The 26,040-nt window shown below is 43.3% G+C and overlaps 1 protein-coding gene across 9 annotated transcripts; it reads right to left on the bottom strand.

The window, feature by feature from the left end:
• Positions 1–1,577: 1,577 nt before the first annotated feature.
• On the bottom strand, positions 1,578–25,698 carry LOC134402587 (phospholipid scramblase 1-like). Of its 9 annotated transcripts, none has more exons than XM_063132131.1 (10): positions 25,498–25,698; positions 18,640–18,695; positions 13,961–13,993; positions 13,194–13,301; positions 8,794–8,951; positions 7,746–7,788; positions 6,047–6,267; positions 4,727–4,888; positions 3,215–3,376; positions 1,578–2,113 (listed from the first exon to the last, which is right to left on the bottom strand). In XM_063132131.1, exons 3-10 carry the CDS (start codon positions 13,965–13,967, stop codon positions 2,057–2,059), a joined length of 918 nt encoding a protein of 305 aa, XP_062988201.1. In that variant the 5' UTR covers positions 13,968–13,993; positions 18,640–18,695; positions 25,498–25,698; the 3' UTR covers positions 1,578–2,056. The 9 variants fall into 9 exon arrangements, with proteins under 9 accessions (XP_062988201.1, XP_062988206.1, XP_062988202.1 ...); XM_063132136.1 differs by having other exon boundaries at positions 13,194–13,298; XM_063132132.1 differs by having other exon boundaries at positions 13,961–13,990.
• Positions 25,699–26,040: the final 342 nt, after the last annotated feature.

The raw sequence follows: 26,040 nt of genomic DNA, 5'->3' as shown, positions 1-26,040 counted from the left end.
TATATATTTTTTCCAAGTGGGACAGAAACCAACCCTTCTGAACCACCGTAATGCATTTTTCTTCCATTTAGTTAATTGTAATGCATTAAGAACATAAGAGCCATGCTGGATCAGACCAAGGGTCCATCTGGTCCAGCATTCTGTTCACACAGTGGCCAACCAGCTGTCGACCAGGAACGCACAAGCAGGATATGGTTGCAACAGCACCCTTCTGCCCGTGTTCCTCAGAAGCTGGTGTATATGGGGTTACTGCCTCTGATATTAGAAGTAGCACATCACCATCAGGACTAGTAGCCATTGATAGCTTTGTGCGCCAGGAATTTATCCAACTCCCTTTTAAAGCCATCTAAATTGATGACCATCACTATATCTTGTTTAGGTGTACTTAAACCTTGCAAGAGAGGAGATTAGGAAGGTAATAAACTAGATGTAGTTGGCTCTGTCTCTGGTGACTGTTGGCTCTGCCCTACTAGCCACAGTATGCACCAGCCACCACTGGAAGGAACCTCCTGGGTCCATCCATCTTTGGAGGGCAGATCATCTTAACTAGTTCCATACCTATACAGAGTCCAGAGAGCATCACCACAATGCTCACTTTCATAAGGTACTAATCTTTTCCATGACAATGGAGCTGTTACAAAGTCTCCCACCAACAGTGCTTCATCACTCAAAACAAGACACCAAATTCTGCATATGACTGATGAATTCCTGAACTGCACTAGTCAAGGATACCTTGGCACAAAGGTGGCAATCCCCTAATACTAATATGTTGGAGTATCTTAGTACCAAGGCATAAAACATCTCTCTTAGTTTAGGCAGGGGAAGTAGCTGAGGATTCCCTCCTAATGCAAATAGTAACATTAGTGGCGGAGGATTTTAATCATAACCGTGATGGAATGGGGAGTAGGATTAAACTCTCCTTTCCTCCCAAGATGTGATGTGCTTGGGAACATCCTCTGTCCCAGCTGCTATTGATGCTTGTTATTTTTATTAAAACTGTGTTCACACAATTAGTATCACATCTAGTTTGGTCCTGTCTGGGGGAGTATTGCAAGCATAGGGAACAGTGAAAAAAGCAGAGAGAAAATAAAGTGAACAAAATGGAAGGAAAGTAAAGAAAAAAATGAAGAACAACAGAACAAAATGTCAAGCTCAGTTTCTAATCTAAAGCCAAATCAGCAGAATTTTAGCCCCTAAGTCAATGCCTAAAGATGCCACCAGAACCTTCAGCAACAGGTGACTGATCTAGTCCATGCCAGGACTCTCCCTGTTGGGTGGAAGTATGAACAGGCTGAGAGTGGATATAATTTGGATTATGTCAAATGCCAGGCAAAGTTTCGTGTTCCCCCCTCCCCATTCATATCGCTCATCATTTTGATATAAAGAAACTCAAGCCTTCTGACACACACTAATTGTAAAATTGTCACTGGCATTTTTCTCAGTATTTATACTTTTTAAAACTTTTTGAAGAGAAGAGCATACAGATGTAATAATTTTACATGCATTATCAGGTTCAATATGCATTAAAGTGTAAGGTGTGATGTGTTGTAAATAAAATGCCCAAGACCGAAAAATAGTACCTTCGAAGTTTGTTTTATATTGGCTCTACATAGAAAACTAGAGCATGATCCTTAATTTAAAATACAGAAGCCTTTTCCATTTCTCACAACAACTTTTTTACATTGCCCATGTGTGCCATCCTTCCAGAGCACTGTACATGGGGCAGGATCTCTCCCTATTTATTTATTCTGATTTGTAGCCTGCCTTTCTATTAAGAAAAATGGCACTAGCGGCAGCCCTATAGGTATACATTTAATATATCAAAAATAGTAAAATGAAATAAAAATATACACTTCAATGTATTACTAATCTTAAAGCTGCCCCCCCCCCCATAAATAGGAGCATTACGGCACTGTAAGTGTGAGAGCAGCAGCCATAGTACAAAAATAAGTTGTAAGGAAAATCCCTTATATGAGATACTCCACTTTGGCCAAGCAAAAATAGAAGTAACACAAGAGTTTTCTTTGAAGCTTTTATAATGCAGACGTGAGCTCTGTTACCAGACCCCAGTTCCCTGGCGCCGATCTTGTCCATGTTCAAAAAACATGAAATCCTATACAGAGAGAGAGAGAGAGAAAATAACAAACAAACAAAAAGTCAGTAGTTAAGACAAACTTCAGTTTAAAATCATAATGTTTTCCTTTTTCCTTTTCTTTTTTAAACAAGGTCTTTGAAAAATCCAAGCTGTTTAAGGAAAGCCTTTGGTTGGGACTCATACAATACAACATACTGCCATGCGAGTGGAAGACTGGAGAATACATTTCCTGCATGGTCTGCTTTGATTTTTGTAATAACCAACACTGCACCATTCAACTGCAACCTAGACTTGGTTCATACAACCAACCACTTGCTGGTTCCACTTTGCATCTAGTTTAGCATACTACCCAGGAATGCCTACCCTGTTCCTGGGTTGTTTGTCATGATGTGCAAAACAAACTCTCTGCATTGTTATGGGAGAAATAATCTCAACCCAACAACAAACAATGGGTTAGGCCTCTGGGTTGTTCTCCCCTAACAACCCAGAGTGCTGGATTTGGACATCACAGCAAACAGCCCCAGAATGGGGTTATTTCTAGATTGTTTTGTAATCCAGAAACAAAGCAGAAGTGGTGAGCAGACAGACAGCTGCAAACACACCCATGCATGTTACCTACAACTCATGGATTAAACAACCTGTGGGTTGTCGTTATGTGCAAACCAGGCCCTAGTGAATGGCAAGTTCCATTATATTAAGCATTTCATTAAATTCAGCTTGATTGTCTCCCTTCCAACTGTATCCTTGGATCAAACAGAATTTGGCAGTTGGCCCTTCCCAGAGCTGGCAGCTCAGGATTATGGATCAACTTACACTACAGCAGTTTAAGCAATCACTTGTGCCAAAAGCAAATTTGCCATCTGTAGCTCATCTAACAAATGCCAGCAAACTGCTGAAGCTTTTCAATCATCAGCTAGGCACTTGGGCTATTTTCACCACGGTCCCTATCAGCCAAGAGAATTCAGAAAGTCTCACAGGTTCAAAGTGCCCCATATGAAGCTGGGGGTGGGGGCGGTCAGGCACAACCGTGGAGGCCCTGATATTTAGATTCCACAAGCAACTGCCTCAGCTCAGCAATAAGATCACTGATAACACAACATTTGAGACTGTTCCACTTACTATAAGAAAGCAAGCCCCAATCATGACAGCTTTCATTTTAACGTCGAGGTCCGCTGGAAACTGGATTCCAAAATTGTCAGCATCTGTGAAGGCCTCCCTCACAAACCCGGTCCATTGCTTAGAAATCCTTCCAACCGTGTTCTTCTCATCTACTGACTTCACCTAGTTTTAAAAGATAGAGAGACACGTGTGATGAGAAAGTTACTGAAGGCATTTCAAGCCTTCACAGGTGCAGGTGTTTAAACCAGCCTTCCCCAACCTGGTGCCCTCCAGCCATGTACACAACAGGCATAATATTACATAAAAGGCTGCTTTATGGCTGCCATTTCTGGAAGGTTTTACAGAAATACACAAGTCACCATTTTTAAAACGGTAACCCATGAAGAGGCACAGACCACTGCTGGCACTCACGAGGAGCAGGGGCCTCACATGGCTCGGTGGGCACATCTGTGGGTGGGGGCAAGTCTAAACTGGGACAAAGTGTTTCGTGCCCAATCTGACACACTCCAGATCCAGAACAATTCAGTCTGAATCGACCCACTTTGGCTAGGAATTCAGATGCAGAGCCAAAGTGGTGCACAGCCCTATAGAAATGGCAAGATTAACAAGGACCGGGGACAAGCAACGTTTAGCAGCTGGCACAAAATTAATTTTAGTTTCTTTTCAGTGTTACCACCATCCCCCAAACTGTGGGGGACAGAATAAGTTAAAATAACAAATCAGTATCTAATACTACTAAAATATCTCCAGTTTTCTAAGCATTGCACAAATATAAAGATACAATAGATTATGAGCCTGTGGGCATGAACAAATAGACACAATACCAAAGGAAAAAAATGAGGAGGGGAGAGGAAAACAAGCCTTGAAGTAGCAGCCCCTTTTCTGGTTGATCGATGGGGCCAGGTTGGTCTCCCCATCACCCTGATGACACCTGGAAAACTGTCTTCCCCTATATAGACCTCTAAGACCATTGTGATCTTCACGGAGGTGTTGTCTGTGTCACAGCCTGCAGAGTCCCGTCAGGCAGCAACAGGCCTTCTTTGTCGTGACACCCACCCTTTGGAAGGATCTCCCATCTGGCACTGCCCATCAGGTTTTTCGACCATTATTAAAACTTACCTGTTTACCCCAGCTTCTTCCAACCATCAACGTCTTAATATTGGCATGCTTTTAAAATGATGTCTTGTTTTAGAATTTGCTGTAAACCACTTTAGGATTTAAAAAATGGGAAGCGGTATATCAATATTTTTGAATGAATGAAATTCCTTCCTGGGAAATGGGTGGGGAGAAGGCAGACTGCCAGACGCTGTGTGTGCTACCCTTCAGCTCTGCACTCTGAGGGCTATAAATATAGCAAACCAAGTAACTCAATAACTGGCATTTTCTCCCCAAACTGACAACAATACCAGCTCCAAACATTAGAAGACTTTGCTGAAACCAAATAAAATAGACAGGGTAGCTTGCTTTATTCCACAGGCCACTGGCTGTGGCCAATTGGATAGAATGACTTACCTCAAAGTTAATATCTTCACAGCAGCTGCAGACTACACAGGGCCCAACAACTTTAAGTATGTCTTCTTGGGCTTGGTTTTGGATAGAAAATTTAGGCAGACAGGGATCCCAGATCTGTTTAATATACCCAATTGGATTGCCTGGTGGGGCGTGAACTTCAAGCTGGGGGGGAAATAGACACAGCTGAATCAGAAAGCAATGTTCCACTTTTGTTTTTTCTAACACGTCCACAAAATCTGCAAAGGAGACACAGACCTAGTTTGCACATAACAACAATTCATGGATTGTTCAACCTATGAATTTGTGGATTGCACTAGAGGAAGCAAGCACACTGCCTCTACATATTTGCCACTCCAGTATGCATCTGGTTTCATAAACAATCCAGGAATGCCCCGCTCCTGGGTTAATGTGATATATGAACCTGGAATCCTGGGTTATGGAGGGACAAACAACCCAGAGGTTGAGCCCAACAACAAACCATTGTCCCTCAACAACACAAAGTTCTGTGTTCACACGTCACATTAAGCAACCCAGGAATGGGAAGCCAGTGACCTTGTACAGACATAAAGGTGGCATCCAGAGACAATTTGTGAGTTAATCAAAGCCACATTAAAAAGGAAAGGAAAGGAACCTCTCGTGCAAGCACTTGAGTTATTACTGACTCCTAGAGGGACACCTGCTTTCGCTGACGCTTTCTTGGCAGACTTTGTAGTGGGGTGGTTTGCCATTGCCTTCCCCAGTCAGAGTTACCTTTCCCCCAGCCAGCTGGGTACTCATTTTACCGACCTCAAAAGGATGGAAGGCTGAGTCGACCTGAGCCGGCTGCCTGAGAACCAGCTTCCGCTGGGATTGAACTCAGGCCGTGGGGAGAGTTTCGGCTGCAGTAACTGCCGCTTACCACTCTGCGCCACATGAGGCTCTGTGCCACACGAGCCACATTAATTAACCCACAAATTGCAGGGGAATGCACTGCATGTGAGCCACTTTGTGGTTCTACTAACAACTCTCAAATATGGCATTTGAAGGTTGTTACTGGAACCTGGTAGTGGCTCATCGTGACATCTGTGATGTTTAAAGCTGGGCATTTGGGCTTGTTTGTGGGTTAAACAACCCCAAGTTAACCCACAGCTTGTTAATTTACCCATGAATTGCTGGCAAAAGCTACACCGCATCCAAAGCAACCCAGCATGAAATTCATGAAGGGTCATCTCACATGGTCAATGAAATGAGAAAGTTTACACATAAAATAAAATAACCGTAGCTTGATGGTTTCCAGTTGGTTTTCCTAAAGAAAGATGGAAGAAACAGCTGGTAAATTACCTCTTGTAAGCAGCAAGGACAGCAGCAGCTAGAGCATCTGAGAGGTCGCATGAGCTGGATGACTTCATGGCCCATGTTGTCAATAATTGTCATTGTAAATGGTCGCGCTGGTCCGCAGCAGTTTCGCGTACAGCAGTCATTTTCCTCGGCTGCAAAGTACACCCTTTGCCCCAAAGCATTCTTTAGTTCATATTTGTTGGCAGTTTCAAAGCCAGTTAGTACTGAAATACAAAAGCTTCTGTTAGAAGACTTATTCAGACTCAAAGAATCCGCATGTGCTGGTGGCGGGGTTGGGAGAACTAGCCTGCACCCACCAGCCTTGACAAGAGAGCCCTTACATCAGGACTGCCTATATGTCAGGGTTGGGGAACCTCAAATCCCTCCCCCCGCCCCGGTCAAAATCTGGCCCTCTGGGCTTCTCCAGATGGCCACAACTTCTTCCCTTGGCCAATAGTGTTCTGGTTTCCTGATGCTTGCGAAGTTCCCCCCATTTGAAAGGCTGGAATGCCTCTCCTAAGGCTTAGTAACTGACAGTGCCTTGATTCAGACAACACACTAAACCATGCTGCTTAACCACAAAATAGTTAATGGAATGCATTGACCTTAATGGGGCCAGTAGTCTGAATGGGGCCAGTAGGAGCTTTAAGCTAAAATATGCCGGCATTTTGACCTCCCCCTCCTTTTGCCTTTGGCCCCACCTACCACTGGGATGTGCCCCCCAAGGACCTGCACATTCAATTTGGCCTTTGGGCTGAAAGAGGATCCCTGCCCCTGCTGTATGTGAACAGGCAGGGCATGCATGCAGGTGCCATCTGGTTCCATGGAAAACCTGGGGCACTTGCATGCAGGTAGATTCAGTGCACATGCTCAGCTGAATGTATGTGGGTGGGTCAAAACAGAATGGTACAGAAAAAACTAGTTTCCAGGTGCTAACCCAAATTCTGTACAGCATATATAATTATTAGTAATATTCATGCACACAGCACCTTAGTGTCAGTTATAACAGTGCAATCCCGATGATCTGGTTTGCACAAAACACCAACTCATGATTTATTTAACTCATGGTTTGTTGTCCTACCCAGGGTTTGTCTGGGAGATGATGAAACAAACCATGGCTTGTTTTCTCAATCCACTAGGTTGTTTGTTTCCCTCCTCTTTCACCCACTTCCTCCCTGTATGCCAAATGCTTTTGTGGCACTCTATTACTGGCATGAAGTGCAACTGTTTATTTCTTCCCCCCCCCCCCACCCCACTTGCCTACCATCTTTGTAGCCTCGTAAAACAATCTATGAACAACCCACAGCTCTGGGTTCACATGTTTGAAGTTTACACCCACACCGAAAAAAACACGGATTCTCTTTTTGGGTTGTCTGTGGTTAACAAATCATGATTTGTTAGCTCAGCTGGGCTGGCACATCACAACAACCTAGAATTCAACAACCCATTATGTACGAATCAGGCCAGTGAATTTATACACATACTTTTTTGGTTTAATTAAGTATTGAATTTCAGAAATCACACATAAGCAATGCTTTTGAAATTTGAATAGCCCCTCCACCCCACCCTCTGCATTGTAAGTACAATAATTCAGCTCACGCCCTAGGAAATACAATAAAAAAACAAACTTTAAAAAGTTGAGGCACATAATTTGAAATGTATTTTAATGCACTAATAATATAAAGTAATATAAGATACATACTTTCTAGAAGCTCAAGCTGCTGATGAATTAATATCTGGTCGATCTGTAAGAGGAGTTTTAAAGAACAATCAAATGTTAGAACAGGCTTGTAACAAAACAAAAAAATATGTAATTGCACAATTATCTTATGTTCTGTTTACATGATTTACAATACTGAGAAGCTGCTCCATAAGTATTCAGCTCTATCCTAAACTCATGAATATTTGTATGTAGAAGTAGCTTCAATTAAAAAAAAAAAAAATCCATGCAATTTGCTTCCTGGTAAATGTGTCAATAACTATTCTTGGGAGAGTCTTAACTCAATACCAGGGTAGCTATGGTGGTGCTATGAGCGACTTTCACAAATGCAGCTGTAAAAAATATGGGGAAGTGGAATTCTGGTCCAGTTCATATAAATGTCTCCACATGGAGAGAATTAACTCTAAGTAACTGTAACACTTATCAGTTCCAACAACTGCTACTGTCAGCCACAAACAACCTCTTCCAGCCATCGTTCAGTGTTGTTATGGCCTGCCTTCTCACGCTCTAACAACCTTCCCTAAGCTGGTGCCCTCCATATATTTTGTACTTCCACTCCCATCAGCACCCATGGTATGGGGTGAGGAGACCTGTAGTCGAAAACATCTGAAGGGCAGCAGGTTGGGGAAGAATGTTCCACCGATAGTTGCCATTTTACTAAAGCAACAGAGTGTGTGTAGCTAGCAGTTCTAGAGCAAGATATGCTTGTGCATATCACGGGTGCACTGCCATGAACTCTCACAGGTGAAGCAGTGCAAAGAAACATTCCTCTTCGAGCATCTGATCCTGGGTCAAGCCTCCACACACATCTGAGATAGAGGAGTCTCTTAAATATTGCTAATTTGGGTGAGATGTAACAACAATGACCTAGGTAAGTCTTTTAAACATACATTTTAACATTAGCAGCCATCTCAATGGTTATTAAACAGCTCTTAAATGCTCCCCACCCCCAGTGCCTGCCCAATAAGACAAACTCATTGAAGTATTGTATGCAGAAGAAAAATGAACAGAGAGAGAGAGAAAGAGAGACCTGGCTTAAATACTCCAGCCCAGGAGGACAGTTGGGAGGTGGTGGTGGTACTGGCATCCATATTGCACCAGGAGCTGCATTAGGCTGGCCCTGAACTGGAGGAGCTCCGTAGGTTCCTGGATAACCCTGCTGTGCATAAGGAGGCTGTCCAGGAGCACCTTGAAGGAGGAGAAAAAAGCCAATTTAACAGATTTCGTCTATATATAACAAATTTCAGGGACACTTCATACATTAGCTTCTTCCTCACTATGCAGAGATACGAAAATGCATGTATCGAATTGCCACTTCTGAAATGCAGTGCACATGCTGGACAGTAGCTTTGTGCACTGGGTTCTTACAGTGCAATCCTATGCATGTTTACTCAGAAGTATGCTTATTGCAAGTTGTGCACAAAGGAAATGTATGCCTACTGTACATAATGTAAACCATACCTTTATTTCTAACTGGATGTCACCATGTGTTTATATTTTGGCTAATAATAATAATAATAATAATAATAATAATAATAATAATAATAATAGTTGTTGTTGCTGTTATTAATATTCATTATTATTAAAGATTATTATTAACTAGCAGATATTACCAGTGTTGCTTGGGTTCCCGAATAACGTTAATCTGCTTCCCTCCGCTCATCGCGGATGCTGTTCCTCACCGCTCTCTTGAGGGGTAACATCGTTGAAGAGTGGAGGAAAGCGGCTCTCAGTGGATGTGGGCAGCTCCGTGCAAGGCATGCTGGGATGTGTAGCCATTTCAGAGAACTTGGGTGATGCCCCACATAGCTGTGTGTGATCCCCCAAGAACTCCCAGAATGCATGTGGTGTTCCGCAGTTGTCCCAATCCTCTGAGAAGCGGTTCCTTAACAGTTGCTGGGAGTTGTAGGCGTCATAGTAGGATTTGTTTAAAGTTATTAAAAAACATTTAAACTGCAAAAAATTGGGTTTTAGGATTTTTGGGTACATTGCACAGGAAGACCTATCAGTGTCCCAAATTTCACATTTGCAGCTCATCTAGAAGTGGGTAAACATTTACAGAAACACAAACCCACACACATACGTTCAGTTTTACATACATGCATACATACATTCTTCCACACTAGTTCCAAGGTACTAAGGGCACTATGTGTAGTCTCTTCCCTACTTCCTTATGCTCACAACAACCTTGCAAGGCAGGTTAGGCTTTGAGATAGTGACTGGCCCAAGACCACTCAGTAAGTTCAGTGGCTGAACAGGGATTTGAGCCTGGGTCTAACTACTACACCATGCTGGTCTATATTCATGACACCAACAACAACCCACATAGGAAGTTGCCATACACTCTGTTGGAAAGTTGCTTGGCACAAAAGCGTGCACAGACAGCCCACTCTGGTATCTGGCAGAATACAGAGCATTCAAGTTAAGAAGCTCAGCCTAGAATGTATCGAGTCAAGGCTAGGAAATATTACACGACACTTGAGCAAGAGATCTTGTCATGAGGGCAGCAACATTCAAGTCACATACCCAGCTCCGTATTTAACAAGGTGCCTTAGCAAACAACACTAGATTAAGTACCCCATGATAAGATTGAGCACAGCTATCAGGGAAGTAGATATGCATGCACCGCCAGACACAGCGTGACTTGCCTTCAAGGCTGACATAATCAATGGCAGGGAATTTCTCAATCTTAAACTCTGCAACCTGATTAGATTTCACCCATCCCAACCTGGCCCTTTCAGACCATTGAGGGCTTTAGCGAAAAGTCTTCTCCATCTGTTGTCTGGTTGTCTCTAGCAACTCACCTCTGATCTTTTGCCTCCAGAACCACATCTGGAGGGTCACGTTCTCTACCCCTGGTCTACACTAACCAGCAGAGGCTCTCCAGGGTTTCAGACAGGGTATTTTCTCAGCCCTACCTGGAGATGCCGGGGATTGAACCTGGGACCTTCAGCATGCAAGCCATGTGCGACTGAGCTACAGCCCTTACAGCCATCCCTGATCAGCAGTTTTTGCCTCACTCCATTCCCAACATACAGGTAACACCATCCTCCATCATTCTGCAGCATGGATGAGTTCATATTTCTGCAACAGCAAGCAGGGAACCAATGCTCCTTCCCCAATGGCTTTTAAAATTCAAATAGTCTAATGGATGCATGTTTTTCCCAAGGGATAAATGCATCCTTTTGATCATTTGAATTTACTAAGCCACATCGAAAGGATTATTGTTCACAGTAATGTCATCCTGCATTACATACTGTGCCAGCAGAATTAATGAGTTTCAGGAGCAGTATGTTAGGGGCAAACACATACACCTCCATTATGATTATTGCTGCTCGTATTTATACAGTACTGTCTCCCAGGGCCTGAGCTCTGCAAAGTAAGACATTCGCATGGGTGAAGAAGTATGTTCAGACACCTACATACATTAAAAGCAGTTTTAGATTTATTGAGGCAGATAAGCAAGCATGATACACTCGCAACTGAGGGAAAGCCAGTTCAGAGATGAATTCAAGATATTTGGTCATGGTCTCCGATGAAGGAATTCAGGTGACATCACAAGTCAACTCAATTTGCCTAAATATTGAATTCCTTATGTACTACGTACTTTCCCCACCATCTTGGTATATAGAGCATTGCAGAAGACAAGAGTTTTCACAACTTAGGGCAAAATCCTAGGAGGATAGTTGAGAGTAACCCAACAACCACCTATGGGTTATTTGAGGGTTGTTTCCCCCTTCAGCAAGTCATGCCACCTGGGTTCAGATGACACAACAAGCTGCACTTGGGTGGGGAATTAGGAAAATGGTGCCTGGTATGCGCCACAGCTTAAACAAGCCACTATGGTTTGTTTAAGCTATGGTGATTGTGCGAACCAGGTCAATGACAAGATTAAAATAATCATACAGAGATTATTTATTTATTAAAACATTTTGTATCACGCCTTCTATCTCAGGGCAGCGTACCAATTAATGCTATTAAGGGAATTTGGTTGTTAATATTTACATATTCTAATATGCCAAGTGGTTTGAACATAATGCTATTTATTTATTTGTTACATTTATATACTGCCCCATAGCTGAAGCTCTCTGGGCAGTTTACAAAAGTTTAAAACAGTAAACATTTAAAAAGTATACAAAATTTAAAAACAAAAAAACAGTGTAACATTATACTGTGTTTTAACATTATGTGTCTGAGCTTGGGTTTGTGTGATCCCTCTCCCGTGTAGTCATGGTACAATGGATGCTTTTGCTTCAATTTTCAACTAACTGCCTTTGATGTTATGTTTGAAACCAGAATTTGGGAGATCTTAACTATGGTTTAGGAAAACATGTCAGAGTAAAGAAACACATAGTTTTAAGTTGGCTTCTTTTGTAAACCATAGTTAAAACTAACCACAATTTCCCTGGGTTGACAAATAACGATCAAACCATGGTTAGTTGAACATGGAAGCAAAAGCTTCCCAGGCTCCTCACAGCCAGGCTGGAAGAGGGGAGCGGATGAAAAAGCTCAGGAGCCTGAGTCGTTTTTGTGTAATGCTAAACTATGGTTTAACCTTACATTGATGCTGCCAGTTTACATTTGAGGGCTATTTGGAAGTCTGTTGTATGTAATTAATTCTCTGCCTGTTTTTAATATGTATGTTAATACTACCACCAGTTTCAGATCAATATGGTCTCAGAGAGCCAAAATAGACATTGCCTTAAATCTGTGCCTAGCAAAACTGTCTCCCCAGCCCCTCTTTTTTTGACTCTGGAGTAGGCACAGGGCCTCTCATTTAGACTGGAACCCTAGCATGGGGGGCAGGGGGGCTTTTAAGGTCTGGATTGGGTCCTGTGCACCTACTCTAGAAGAAAAATGAACACACAAGAACAAAAGTGAACCAAAGGACATAGCTGCTAGACACAGATTTAAAACGTCTCTTTAGGCCTGAAGAGCTTATTCAATTGTTACCCAGGTGGCCAACAAGACTATGTACCATTTGCTGCTCCTCCTCCATTTCCCCCCTCCCATTTCTCAGAGCAACTAACTGATAGGATGATCACAAGAGACACCGAAAAGATAAAGTTGATAGGAATTACTGCAGCTGGTAATCGGACAATGAAATACAAAATGGTGGACCATCAATGAGCAGCTGCTTGGTTCCCATCCCAACGCACCAGCACTGCTGGGAAAGCACATCCAGGAGGAGTGACTTGCAGTTCCTCAGCCACACATCATGGGAGGGGGGAACTAAGTGGAGTTAAGGTTGCAGGCCAGGTAGGAGTCAGCATGGTTGTGATGGGGGACTGCTCAGGTAGATGGACCCCACCAGCTACTGAAACATGCTGGCTGCTGATACCGGAATTACTTTTCTTTCTGTTTTTTTCAGGCAATGATCCTTTCAAATTAGGTCAAACTGGAATGTTTGCATTCGTATGAACCTCTTACCTTGAAAAACTGGTCCAGGAGCATATTTTCCTGGTCCAGGTGCATATTGAGGGTATCCATACTGTGCCTGTTGTCCAGGATATGCTGACCCAGGGTATCCAGGAGCTGCTGGTACAAATTCAGACTTATTTCTTGGAAAAGCAGAAAGACATTTCAAACATACTAAAGCTTCAGTCTGTTCCCCCCATTTGCAGTGGATACATTTCAAACCCTCCTATTATTTTCACAAGGATGAATAGCTGCTAATGGCAGCATCAATGTTTCAAACCTCTGTTCTTTGCGTATATGCAGAAAGTAGAAAACGTCAAAGGGCATTTCTATATGCGGCTTTTATCCCAATACCTTTACTGAGGCTTCTGCTTCAGGATTCTTTGAGGGATTAGGATTGGCTCCTTTACAAGTGCTTTTTTCCAGGGGATTTCTTCCTCTGCCTTTCTATACATTTCAGTTATACAGCCACTAGACAGCGCTGTGGTATAGCGGAATTACGCAACTGCAAGAGGCTTCCACAACGCCATTGAGAAAACTACAGACTTTTCTTGTTAGGAAAAACAAAACACGAGAGGCCCTGGATGCAATAAATAAATAAAAAATAAAAGGAGCACACAGTGTAGCAAGGCTCCATGCAATATCGTATGCTTTACTAGAGAGCCTAGTTCCCCAGCTGCGTGAGAGCTGTGCTTGCTGAGCATGATGCGAATTGCTAACCAACACATCTGGAAGACTGTTCGAAGGTATCACTCAAGACAGAAAAAGATATTACTCACATGTCATTTCTATGCGTCTGTGTTCAACTGCTTCTGGGCGGGGGGGGGGGGGGAAGAGAAACATTTTTACAACATGATCATACTTCCCTCCCCACATCAATTTTTTCAGTGTGTATTTGTAACTCATTCACCAAAGATAAAACGTTAATAGATATGCATTCCTCCCTTTCCACGACTGCAGGAAAAGTTCCCTTTAATCACTTTCTCCACAACATGGGTAATTTTATAAAGAACTATCATATCTTCCCTTTAAGTCAACTTTTATCTGAACTAATAATCTCCAAATGGGTTCACCTTTCCTGGAAGGGAAGATACTCCAATCTCTGATTGCCCCTTTTTGGCTTTATAACATCATTTTTGAGATGGGAAGACAAGAACCATGCCCTATATTCAGAATATAGCTGCACTGTAAAATAAAATTATCAAGCCATCTTATTTTCATCACCTTTCCCAATATTTAGTATCTCCTTCACTAACGCTACACAGTAGTGGATCAAGGAATCATGGAATAGTAAAGTTGGAAGGGGCCTATAAGGCCATCAAGTCCAACCCCCTACTCAATGCAGGAATCCACCTTAAAGCATACCTGACAGATGGTTGTCCAGCTGCCTCTTGAATGCCTCTAGTGTGTGAGAGCCCACAACCTCCCTAGGGAACTGGTTCCATTGTCATACTGCTCTAACAGTCAGGAAGTTTTTCCTGATGTCCAGCCGGAATCTGGCTTCCTGTAACTTAAGCCCATTATTCTGTATCCTGCAGTCTGGGATGATTGAGAAGAGACCCTGACCCTCCTCTGTGTGACAATCTTTCAAGTATTTGAAGAGTGCTATAATGTCTCTCCTCAATCTTCTCTTATCCAGGCTAAACAAGTGTATGCATGTAAAAATACCTCAGGCTGCCTGGGTTATCCTGATTTACTGTGAACGAGCAGCAAGATGGTACACACAGTCCATTCGCTTCCACTTCACTTCTTTCTTCTCCAATGAGCAAGCATTAGCTTATTGTGATATCCAGACCCAGGCTCTTGGTTTGTTGCTCCCAAACAAACCAGAGGATGTAAACCAACAGGTCTTTGCTGGCTCATGAGCCTGGTTTGTTTGAGAGCAGCAAGCCAGAAAACTGGAGTCAGACATCATAAGCTAATGCTTTCTCTAGTTTTCAGAGATCAAGATACACTCATGCTTCCCATTTGGTTTTACCTCCTTGCATAGAGGAAGGATGAAACAGGCTGCGTGTGCCATTACACTGCTCATTCACAGTAAACCAAAAATAAGCCGGACAACCGCATAATAACAAACCAGGTTGCCTGGCTTATCATTATGTGCAAACACAGCCACTCAGTTGATGTCTTCATGGAGCTATCTACCAAGATCTCTTTTCTGGTTACTCACTGCCAGTTCAACTTTACGCACGTAGCCTCCCTGCTTCTGACTTTCAGCCATAGAGGTGGGGAGAGCAGAGTTAGCAGTGATGGCAATGCTTGGCCTGGGGCCAGTGAGCACCACCATGTTCCTCCTGTCGTGGACTTTTTCACTGCAGGTCAAACACCAACATGACTTCAGGTAGCATTCTTAAAGCCAAGCACTTTTTATTGCAAGGCAGAGTCCAAACGTTGCAACGGGTTCTCTTAACAACATCGGAGGGAGAACTGAACACCACCCCCAGGCTCATTACACATATGTCTTACACGTAACAGTGTCCTACCTGGGGTCATTTGTCCAATCACAGAGGTTCTGATTGTTCTAGCTGTTTGTTACATACCAGCAGAGCTAATTAAAAGAGGGAGCGGCCTCACCTCCTCACAACACTCTTAGCAACGCAATAAAAAGTTGGAGGAAGTTTACTGGGCAGTGTAAATTTATATCACTTACAATAACAGACTAAAATAAAATTCTTTAACACTCCCTCCAAGCATTCTTCTAACATCTGAAAGGAGCTCTTGAGCATCGCCACACAGGGGGAATCATGTTTCCTTACTGTTTGCTTCCCTGCCTGCGCATTTGTCCCTCATTACTTCCTCTTTCAAAAGAAGTAAACAACATGCAGGTGGCCCATTCAGTGGGCTGTTTTGATTGTGCTGCTTCTCCTGCACACAGCAGGAGACAGCAGCAAGTTCTATCTCACAAAATAAGGCAGTCTTACTGGGGTGTTTGTGTGTGGGGGTGGGTGGGTGGGTTGTGTCAAGGCTAGAAGAGGTGGGAGGCGTGTGGGATGCAGATTTTTTCTTTTTATTTTCTCCCTCTTCCCTACCCATCCCCTTTTCCTTGTGTGTCATGTCTTTTTTAGAATGTAAGCGTGAGGGTAGGGACTGTCTTCTTTACTGATAAATTGTAAGCCGCTCCGAGAGCCTTTTGGCTGAGGTGCGGGATAAAAATAATCTAAAATAAATAAATAACTGGATAATGACATCGCGAGAGAGACCCACGAAAATCCATGAGTGCCCAGCAATGAGCATGCAATAAAACGCTCATCTGGTGACACCGCTTGTCAAAAGATTTTTGGAAGCCCAACGATACAGTATATACTAGATCAGTGGTCTTCAACTAGTGGGTCATGACTCAAAAGTGGTTCACATGATCAGTCCAGATGGGTTGCAGCAAAGCTGTTGCCGCCATGTTGGGCAATTGTGAAAGTGAGTCCCATGTTGCAGGTCAAGAGTCTGAGGTGGGTTTTGGGTCTGGACCAGTTGTAGACCACTGTACTAGATCGCTCCTATTGACATGCTTGATTAAGAATGTAAGAAGAGCCAAGCTGGCTCAGATCAAGGCCCCATTTAGTCCAGCATTCTGTTCACACAGCAGCCAACCAGCTGTTGATGGGAAAACCACAAGCAGGACATTAGTGCAGTAGTACTTGCCTGCCCATGTTCCCCAGCAAATGGTGTACATCATTATTATTATTATTATTATTATTATAAAACATTGAACATTTAAGAAAATGGCTTACTACCTCTGATGACTTACTGCCTTTGATATTGGAAGAAGCATAGAGGGTTACTGCCTCTAATACTCTGAGGTACACATTGTGTGAATTCAGAGGAATGACAAATACTCAGGTACCAGAAACATAAGGCACAAACTGAGATACTGAACAGCAAATCTAAAAATGAATTACAAGCGATGGCAGTAATAGCACATTTTTTGCTAGATAAGGGATATAATTAAGCCTCAAAAATATCTGAGAAAAAGGACAAAGAACGTTGAAACTGAGACATGCTATTTAATATAAAAGCATGGAAGTGAATACTTTTATTTGTTAATTTAGGGTGCAATCCTATGCATGTTTAGACAGGGGGGAAATCCTATAACTGGCTGGGGCATGCTCAGAGTTGTAGAGCATTTTCTGTTGAAATATGCATAGGATTGCTCTCTCAGCCAATGAGAATTTACCCAATGATTTTTCACATTCTTTTTCAAATGCTACAACGTATCAGCTGTGCGCAGCACATGGAAACATTTTTTTTAAATGCAGAGATTACAATCAGTTTTCCTGCTTGTGTTTATCCAAGGCAGAGCTCCAAATAAGCAAGTCATTTTATTGGATTCCATTCCTATTTAGCAAAACTGACCAGAGACCTTCTAGAGGACAGGAAACATATCCTGGCACTACATTATTACAGTAATTCTTCTTGTTAGCTCAGGTAGGGGTTTTCCCTTCTAAAGCCTGTATGGAACTATGTTCAGCAGCAATCCTGAAAGAAGTGATGCTGCAGCCTTCATACTACTTACCATGTAGCAGCCTCACCCAAACAAATAAGGGTACTCAAGGAGAAGGCAGCTGATTAGTATGGCACAAAGGCTGGTCCACGTATCACACACAGGATTGAGCAGATCAAGAGAGGAGGGAAATTATTAGAGAAAGAGAATGTTCCACCACTGTACTTCCGACACTTCCTGCTCTCTCATGTACTCTAGAGTTCCATTTATCTATTCCTGGGAGGCACAAATAGAAAACAGGTCTCCTAAAAGGAGTTAGCGTTGCTTAGCCTCCTGCCACCAAGATGGCAAAATTAGGCAACCTCTTATGAACTTTTCCATACACATTAGACTCGTTTCTCCATCCGTCATAACGAGGAATTATTTCTTTTCCTGCCAAATTAGATACGATGTTATTCATCCCCCTCAGCCCTTGTATTTTAATACACAGCTGGCACAAGATGAGGGAGCAAGCTGGATTGGAACCACATTCTGGGAGGAAGGGGGGGATTTGACCCTTTGCACAGGGTTCCAAGTCAAACAGGGCTTGCGGGGCTCCTGTTTACAATGGGAGAAGAGTTCTTATTGGTACCAATATGAGCTTTCTTTCCATTACAAATACCTGGTGCAGAAGTCCCCCAGCCCCCATTTGCATCAGAGCCATGACAAGGATAAAGGGTTAAGTCCCCTGTCTCCACCCCCTACACACACACCATAGTACCAATTTGGCCCGGGAGTCCCTACTCATGCTATTTTTTTTTTAATTTTTGAATAACGCCACATCTAGTTTGGCCTTTAGATGTATTTCTCTCTCTTGGTTAGGATTTCTCCTAAGAAAATATTTTCCATTTCCACTTCCACTGGTTTCCTGTTTTTCCGCAGGTTGCTCAGTTTTGCAGCATTTCCATTTTGTCATGATTTAACATTCTTTCTTTCATTGGTATGTTTGTTCTAATCAGAAAATGTATAATGTGTGAAATGTACCTGGTAGCTGTATTTCTGTTCTTATCTTGTTGTGGATCTCCTCTTAAGTATTTTTCCTCCAGGGGAAACAAAAATGAGAAGAAAAATTTCAGAGTTTTCTTCTTCTTCTTCTAATTGCTAAGAGATTGGCATTTCAAATCACATGGTGCTATACAATGATTCCTGGGACAGTATCCCAGGGGTCACTGGTTTCTCCATGCCTCCCCTCCACAAGCAAAGAAGGAGATCTGTCCATAGAAGTCCATCCTAGATAGTGGCAGAGTTTTCTGCTGCAACGGCTGTTCCACCGGCATAGCTTTACCATCAGTAAGGGCACAAAGAGGATGTTCTAAGGGCAGGTCAGGGGAGGCTTTTTATCATTTTGCAGAATAGAGGTGGGTAACCATTGTGGACCCTTAGGCACATTTGAAAATATAAGAAACTGTCCTAGGCACTACTACACAAAGGATACCTGGGAAGCATGGTGAGTCTAGGGTGACCCTATGAAAAGGAGGGCAGGGTTCCTGTATCTTTAACAGTTGTATAGAAAAGCAAATTTCAGCAGGGCCAGATCTACACCAAGCAGGATATGACACTTTGAAAACATTTTGAAAACTAGATATGGAGTGTGTTCTGGGCCCCAACAGTTGTCACTACTGTTATAAACCATTTTAAAGCAGTAGTGTAGATCCTGCCCTGCTACCATTTGTATGCATGCAACACCTGGTGAATTTCCCTCTTCATCAAAACAGTTAAAGCTGCAGGAGCCCTGCTTTCTTTACCAGATACAAAAAAGGGCAGGGCTTTAACTGTTGTGTGAAGAGGGAAATTCACCAGTTGCTGCATGCATGGAAGTGACACCTGTTGAAATTCCCTTTTCTGTACAACTGTTAAAGATACAGGAGCCCATTCCTCCTTTCCATATGGCCACTCTAGGTGAGTCACAATGGTAGTGCACCTCAATGAGAGCCAAGAAAGGTGTCCGGGGGTGCATTTGTGCCTATAGCCATCTGGTTACCTACCCTGCCCCAGAGACATATTTGAAATGGCCCTGGAGCTAGGGTAATTATTTACCTACCCGTTGGACCCAAAAGGAAGGATTTTTTTAAAAAGTTATCCCTCCCATGGACTCCTCCCCCACCTCTCTCTCTCACACACACACACAAACACACACCTCTTGTTCTGCCAGTTAAATAAAGAAAAGCCCACAGTAGTAATTAACAAGAAATGTCACCGAACACCTGCTACTGATAGAACCTGCAATCTGAAAATGAATGACTCAGCAAAGTCCAAACTGTGTCTTTCTTTACAGCCTTGCCTAATGTTCAGACAGAAAATTAAAACAGAGGAAAGGTATGTTTTGCACTGATACTATCCAGATCACAAGAGGTTTGCAAATTATATCGCTTGCTCTTTAATGACGTATGACTGAAGTAGAAGGAAACAGGCGTTACAGACACTATTTCCTATTTTGTTCGAGGAACCAAGCAATGATGATGAAAGATGTAGGCCAAAGGGTGAAAACATGCATTTTTCCACTCCTCATGGTCTCTTCTCTTCTTGGCCCTGTCTGCCACTTACTAAATTAGTGTTGTGACTCCCATCCAATCCCATTTACTAGACGTGGGTGAAGGAGATATGGGACATGGGATATCATCCTACTGACTTTGCTGTGGGGCTGTAGGAAGTATATTGCCAAGGATAAAATCTGTTTAATAATATTTTAGCATACTATGTTTTTAACTAAGGTCTTATCTGCTGCTGCTATGCTAATATATTTGCTATCATCTTATTGGTTATTTTACTGATCTATGCACTGTTTATTGTTTTCTCTGATGAATTTGGTATTTTCAGTTAAGTGCAATCCACTTAGTGGCAGAGGCTGAACCCTAAAAAGGGGCTATAAAAACTATGAAATAACTAGCAACCTCTGCTGTTTTGATGGGGAAAGCCTTCCGATTTTGATAAAGAAAGCAAAAGGCTTGGGTCTTAAGATAACTTAAAATTAAGGAAATGTCCAGAAAGAAAATGCCCTGTGCCTTTCCCCACTCAGGGGCGGGAGTTGTCCTGAAGAATGAGGAGAATGGAATACAGGAAGCTGCAAAAGGAGATGACAATTGCCAAAATTCAATATTAGGCAATTCTCATCTCCCCCAGCAGCACCCTGTGCTTCTTCCCACATTGTTCTGGAAGGGCCTGTAACCCTCTGGGGTGGCTTTTCAGAGGGTGCAAATTGTCTCCACAGAGGGATGAGGGGACAGAACATTTTCATTCCATGAACTTCCTGATGTTAATTTATCTTTGGATCTAAGCCATTATTCGGCTCAACCCTGTTAGACGGCACTGGTTTATGCTTACAACATATAGGGTGTGATCCTATGCATGTTTAGATAGGAAAAACTCCTGCAGCTCCCAGCATGCTCCAGCTGGAAGCTGAGTGAACTTTTGTCTGGTTAAACATGCATTGGATTGTGACCCAGGTGGTCTACTTATTCATTTACAGCAGCCTTCCCCAACCTCCATATGTGTTGGACAACTTCCATCATCCCCAGCCCGTAAGCCCTAACTGTACATGCCCAAGTTCAGAAACCAGTAGGGAAATGTATCAGCCTTCCAGGACGCAATGACTTATTCTTTGACAAAGGAATTTCAAAGACAGACATCAACATGGAATTTCTGAAGTTTGATTCTTCAAGAGATTCAGCTGTACTTTTTTGTGATTAGAAGAAGGCCAACATGTTTTTTTAAAAAAATTACACTACCTATGATAATGAGAGCTAATGCAGTGTAGTGGTTAGGCTGCCGGACTAGAGCTGGGGAGTTCTAGGTTCTAGTCCCCACCCTGCCATAGACCTCACTCTGCCGTAAAGCTCACTCACTTTGGGCCAGTCACTGACTCTCAGCCTAATCGACCTCACAAAGTTGCTTTGGGCTCCTGCTCTCTGGTTTTCCACGGGCTCATCTCCACCTCCTGACATCTATGCAGCTCTGATCACTTTAATCATGTGATGCCCCTCTTTAAATGCCTACATTAGCTCATGGATCCAGCAGAGTCCCAATCCTTCCTTATCTGCAAAGCCATCTGTACTGTTGTTCTTATATACTGAGTCACTCCTTCCCATGATCTTTGTTCCTCCAGCTCCACCATCTGAAGTTCTCCCACCCCCTCAGAAGACTCGTCCCTTCCTCTTTTACTGCCCCTATGCTTGGAACTTCATGAGAGAAGGCCTGCATGATTCCACCTCTTTCCCCCCCTTCCAATTTCCTCCACAAAACACACCTTTTCAGCAAAATCTTTGACACACACACCAGTCCTAGCACCTGACTTTAATTTAGCTAGTGCCTAAGCACGGGTAACTGAAACAACCACATTTTGCTTCCCCATTTACAACTGTCTCACCTTTCCATTCCATGTTGTTTCCCCTGAGTCATTTTTTTAAAAGATTGTAAGCTCTTCTAGGCAGGGACTTATACTCACTGGCCATAGTAGATACATAATAAATAATAATGACCTCCTAATTGGAAATAATCCCACCAATTTTCTTAAAAAAATATTTAGCATCTCATAAACCCAGTTCAGATGCTCCCTTTGAATTTAGGGAGGGTGAGGGAGAAAGAGTGGAATTGCTCATTGGTTGCACCCAGGATTGCCACATGTTCTGCAGAAAGTCTGAACGGGGTGCTTAGGTGCATGCAGCTGCAAGCTTGTAAACTCCTTTAAGCTGGACTCCTTTGAAACGTTACTTTGAATACATAATAATTTATTTATTTATTTATTACCCGCCTCTCCCTTTGGATCAAGGCGGGGAACAACATTAGTACAAGAATCAACACATCTTTAAAATTCTTGATTTTACAATGATCTGGGTAGGCCTGCCGGAAAAGGCTAGTCTTCAAAGCTGTCTTAAAATCACAGAGAGCGCTAATTTTACGAATTTCCTCTGGCAGGCTGTTCCACAATCTGGGGTCGACAGAAGAAAAGGTCTTTGGGGTAACTGATGTCAGCCTAGTTTTGACTGACTGAAATAAGTTCTCCCCAGAGGACCTGAGTGTGCGGGGCAGACTGTATGGGAGAAAGTGATCCTGCAGGTAACATGAACACCTGCTCCCTGCCATGTCAGTGTGCAGGCTGAATACATAGAATCAAGGGTGGTGCTTGGTACTATTATTTATTATTATTTATTTATATAGCACCATCAATGTACATGGTGCTGTACAGAGTAAAACAGTAAATAGCAAGACTCTGCTGCATAGGCTTACAATCTAATAAAATCATAGTAAAACAATAAGGAGGGGAAGAGAATGCAAACAGGCACAGGGTAGGGTAAGCAGGCACAGGGTAGGGTAAAACTAACAGTAGAAAGTAACAGTAGAAGTCTGTACAACATCAAGTTTTAAAAGCTTTAGGAAAAAGAAAAGTTTTTAGTTGAGCTTTAAAAGCTGCGATTGAACTTGTAGTTCTCAAATGTTCTGGAAGAGCGTTCTTGCTATTTACTGTGTTATCTGTACAGCACCATGTACATCGATGGTGCTATATAAATAAATAATAATAATAATAATAATAATAATAAAGGCGTAAGGGGCAGCAGAAGAAAATGGACGGAGCCGAGCAAGGGAAGTAGAGGCCCTTGGGCAGGCGAGAAACATGGCATCAGAGGAGCGAAGAGCATGAGCGGGGCAATAGTGTGAGATGAGAGAGGAGAGATAGGAAGGAGCTAGACCGTGAAAAGCTTTGAAGGTTAACAGGAGAAGTTTATATTGGATTCTGAAGTGAATTGGAAGCCAATGAAGAGATTTCAGAAGCGGAGTAACATGGTCAGAGCGGCGAGCCAAGAAGATGATCTTTGCGGCAGAGTGGTGAACAGAAACCAACGGACTGATGTGAGAAGAAGGAAGGCCAGAGAGAAGAAGGTTGCAGTAGTCCAACCGAGAAATAACCAGTGCATGAACAAGCATCTTGGCGGAAGAGACAGACAAAAATGATCGAATCCTGGCAATATTATACAGGAAAAATCGACAAGATTTAGCTACTGCCTCAATATGAGGAATAAAGGTGAGCGAGAATGCCCAAATTTTCTTGTGCTAATTTACATATACAAATAATTAGAAATAATGACTATAATTAAAATTTTATAGAAGGCAAGCTAATTAACCTCTTGATTCCTTCCGGCACAGAATGGTGCAATGTCCCAAATTGTGCTTGTTTAAAACTTACGCTCCATGCAACCACACTTTCCCTTGGTCTTTCAGGACCAAATCCAGGTGGGGAGGATGGAGTGCCTGAGACCAGCAAAGAGCTGTATGGCACCTCAAACATGTACCAATTAAATACAAACTGAACATGACACACCTACAACGGAGAGTTTAGGACTATATTGTAGAGTATAATAATCCACGATGTAGGCTGCAAATTTACACAATTATGAGATTTACTTCTGAGTAAATCCTCACTCACTCCCCACCCCCATCACCAAAATGCACAACAGCACTGGAAAGAGACCTCAGGTCCGGAGGACTTTTGCTTCTCCTGGTACCTGGGCCAAGTGAGACAACAAAGAGATCAGCTACCAACACTGGCTCCTCCTTTTATTTCATATATTTATTTTGGTAGTTTCAGGGATCTACAATGCTTTTTTAAATCAGTTCTTGGGTTCTAATGTCTTGAAATCCCAAAATCTACACCAAATATTGCAATATTAAGTTTCTAGCAACCTCATCATTATACAACTCTTCAAATATCAAAATGCATGAAGATTATTCAACTGTGGATTTTTGGTTTTTATTTCTCATGGACCAGCACAGCTACTTTTAGTTTTGGCTAGTTGTGTGTTGTTGTTTTTAATTACCAAAGTTATCAACTCCCAAGTTTCTCTCTAGATCCAGATATCAGGGTGTTTAAGGCAGGTTGTAGCTCTGAGCACAATCACTAAGGGGTAAGACTCTAATCCTACATACAACTCTTAAGAAATCTGGGAGTAAATCCCATTGAATTTAGTACAACTTCCGAGTAAACATGTTTAGAATTACATAGTACACTTGATACAATCCTGAAAATGTTTCCCCATCCACAGATACCTCTTCTTGTTTCCCTACCCACATAATTTCCTGTACCATCTCAGCGACCTTTCCCGACCCCACAGGGGCTGCCACCCCCACCCCGACTTCTTGGTGTCTGAGACACAGCAGTCAATGGCTCCCCCTCCTCGCCCAGTCAAGGTGCATAGTACTAAGGTCTCCTTAGTAACTGAGAGTTCTAAGGTCTCCTAGTAACTGCAAGGCTACCGCGTTCAGAGAGATGAAGCAGGCTTGTATTGAGGCAGATAACGGCAATTGGGGCAGCTGAAAAGATCAAAGGCACAGCTCAGAGGAGCCGGGGCTCATGCCCGAGTGAGCCCCACCTAACACCGCATATAAGCCAGAGCAGGATTGCACCCATTGGTCCCCCTCCCTAACCTCTACAGGTTCAATACAACATATAGAAGGGGTTCCTCTGGGCGTACGGAAAGGCGTGGAGAGCAAGCCTGAAGGGAGCTGCTGCAACTTTAAGACGAAGAGGAAAGCCGGGGGGAGAGACCCACACACACGCACACGCACACACCGCCATGAGGAACGCTGGGAGGAGGGTGAGAGGGGAGGGGGGAAAGAAACCGAAAGTACCTCGAGAATGGCGCAGATTTTGTTTCTTACAAATTCGCAATCCCCGTTCCGCTTTCCCTATAATGACTTCCCAGCAGCTCTTGCTGCAGCCACACACCTGCTGCTAGGCAAATATCCACCGCCTCAGTCCCCCACACCGCAAGGGGGGGGGTTCGGGGGCCGGCGGACCCGTTCTTGCGGGGCTACATAACCCCCGAGCGCCTTCCCCTACCCCGGATCTACCTGGAGCCGACGCGTTCCCTCGGCGAGCTCGCCCGTGCGCCCGACGTGCTTTTGCTGGGTTATCCGACTAAAGCGGCTTTGCGCGTCGAATCGTCTGAGCGCCCGAGATCCGCCCTTTACTGGAAGGGTGAAACTGTGGGTGGGGATAACATCCAGAAGGCAGGGCCGTGGGAGCGAAAAGCGTCAACAAGTAGTGGGAAAGAAGCAGGGGCCAGCCAGACCCTGCAGACCAGGAAATCCCATTTATTTATTCTGAGCGCTCTCGATGGCCGCTGACGTATTTTTACAGCATTGCCACTGACATCATCTTCCCCTTGCATAGTGAGGCGTTCTATAGCCCGGCGCCTGAAGTTTCAGACGAGAGGCGCAGGGATTCAAAACTGCCTGCACGTTCTGCCCAGGAAGAGCCCTAAATCCTTTAGATTCTGGATGTTTGTGAGATCCGTTGGGCTTGCTCGTGAAGACAGCAAGGCTTCTCACGCTTGAACTGCTGTTGGACTCGGTAGGTTTTGCTTCTGAGTAAGCGCGCATAGGATTGGGCGT

Source organism: Elgaria multicarinata, chromosome 8 (assembly GCF_023053635.1).
Source record: "Elgaria multicarinata webbii isolate HBS135686 ecotype San Diego chromosome 8, rElgMul1.1.pri, whole genome shotgun sequence".
Classification (NCBI taxonomy): domain Eukaryota; kingdom Metazoa; phylum Chordata; class Lepidosauria; order Squamata; family Anguidae; genus Elgaria; species Elgaria multicarinata.
The sequence above is the reverse complement of the archived record's forward strand: the minus strand, read 5'-3'. Positions and strand labels throughout refer to the sequence as shown.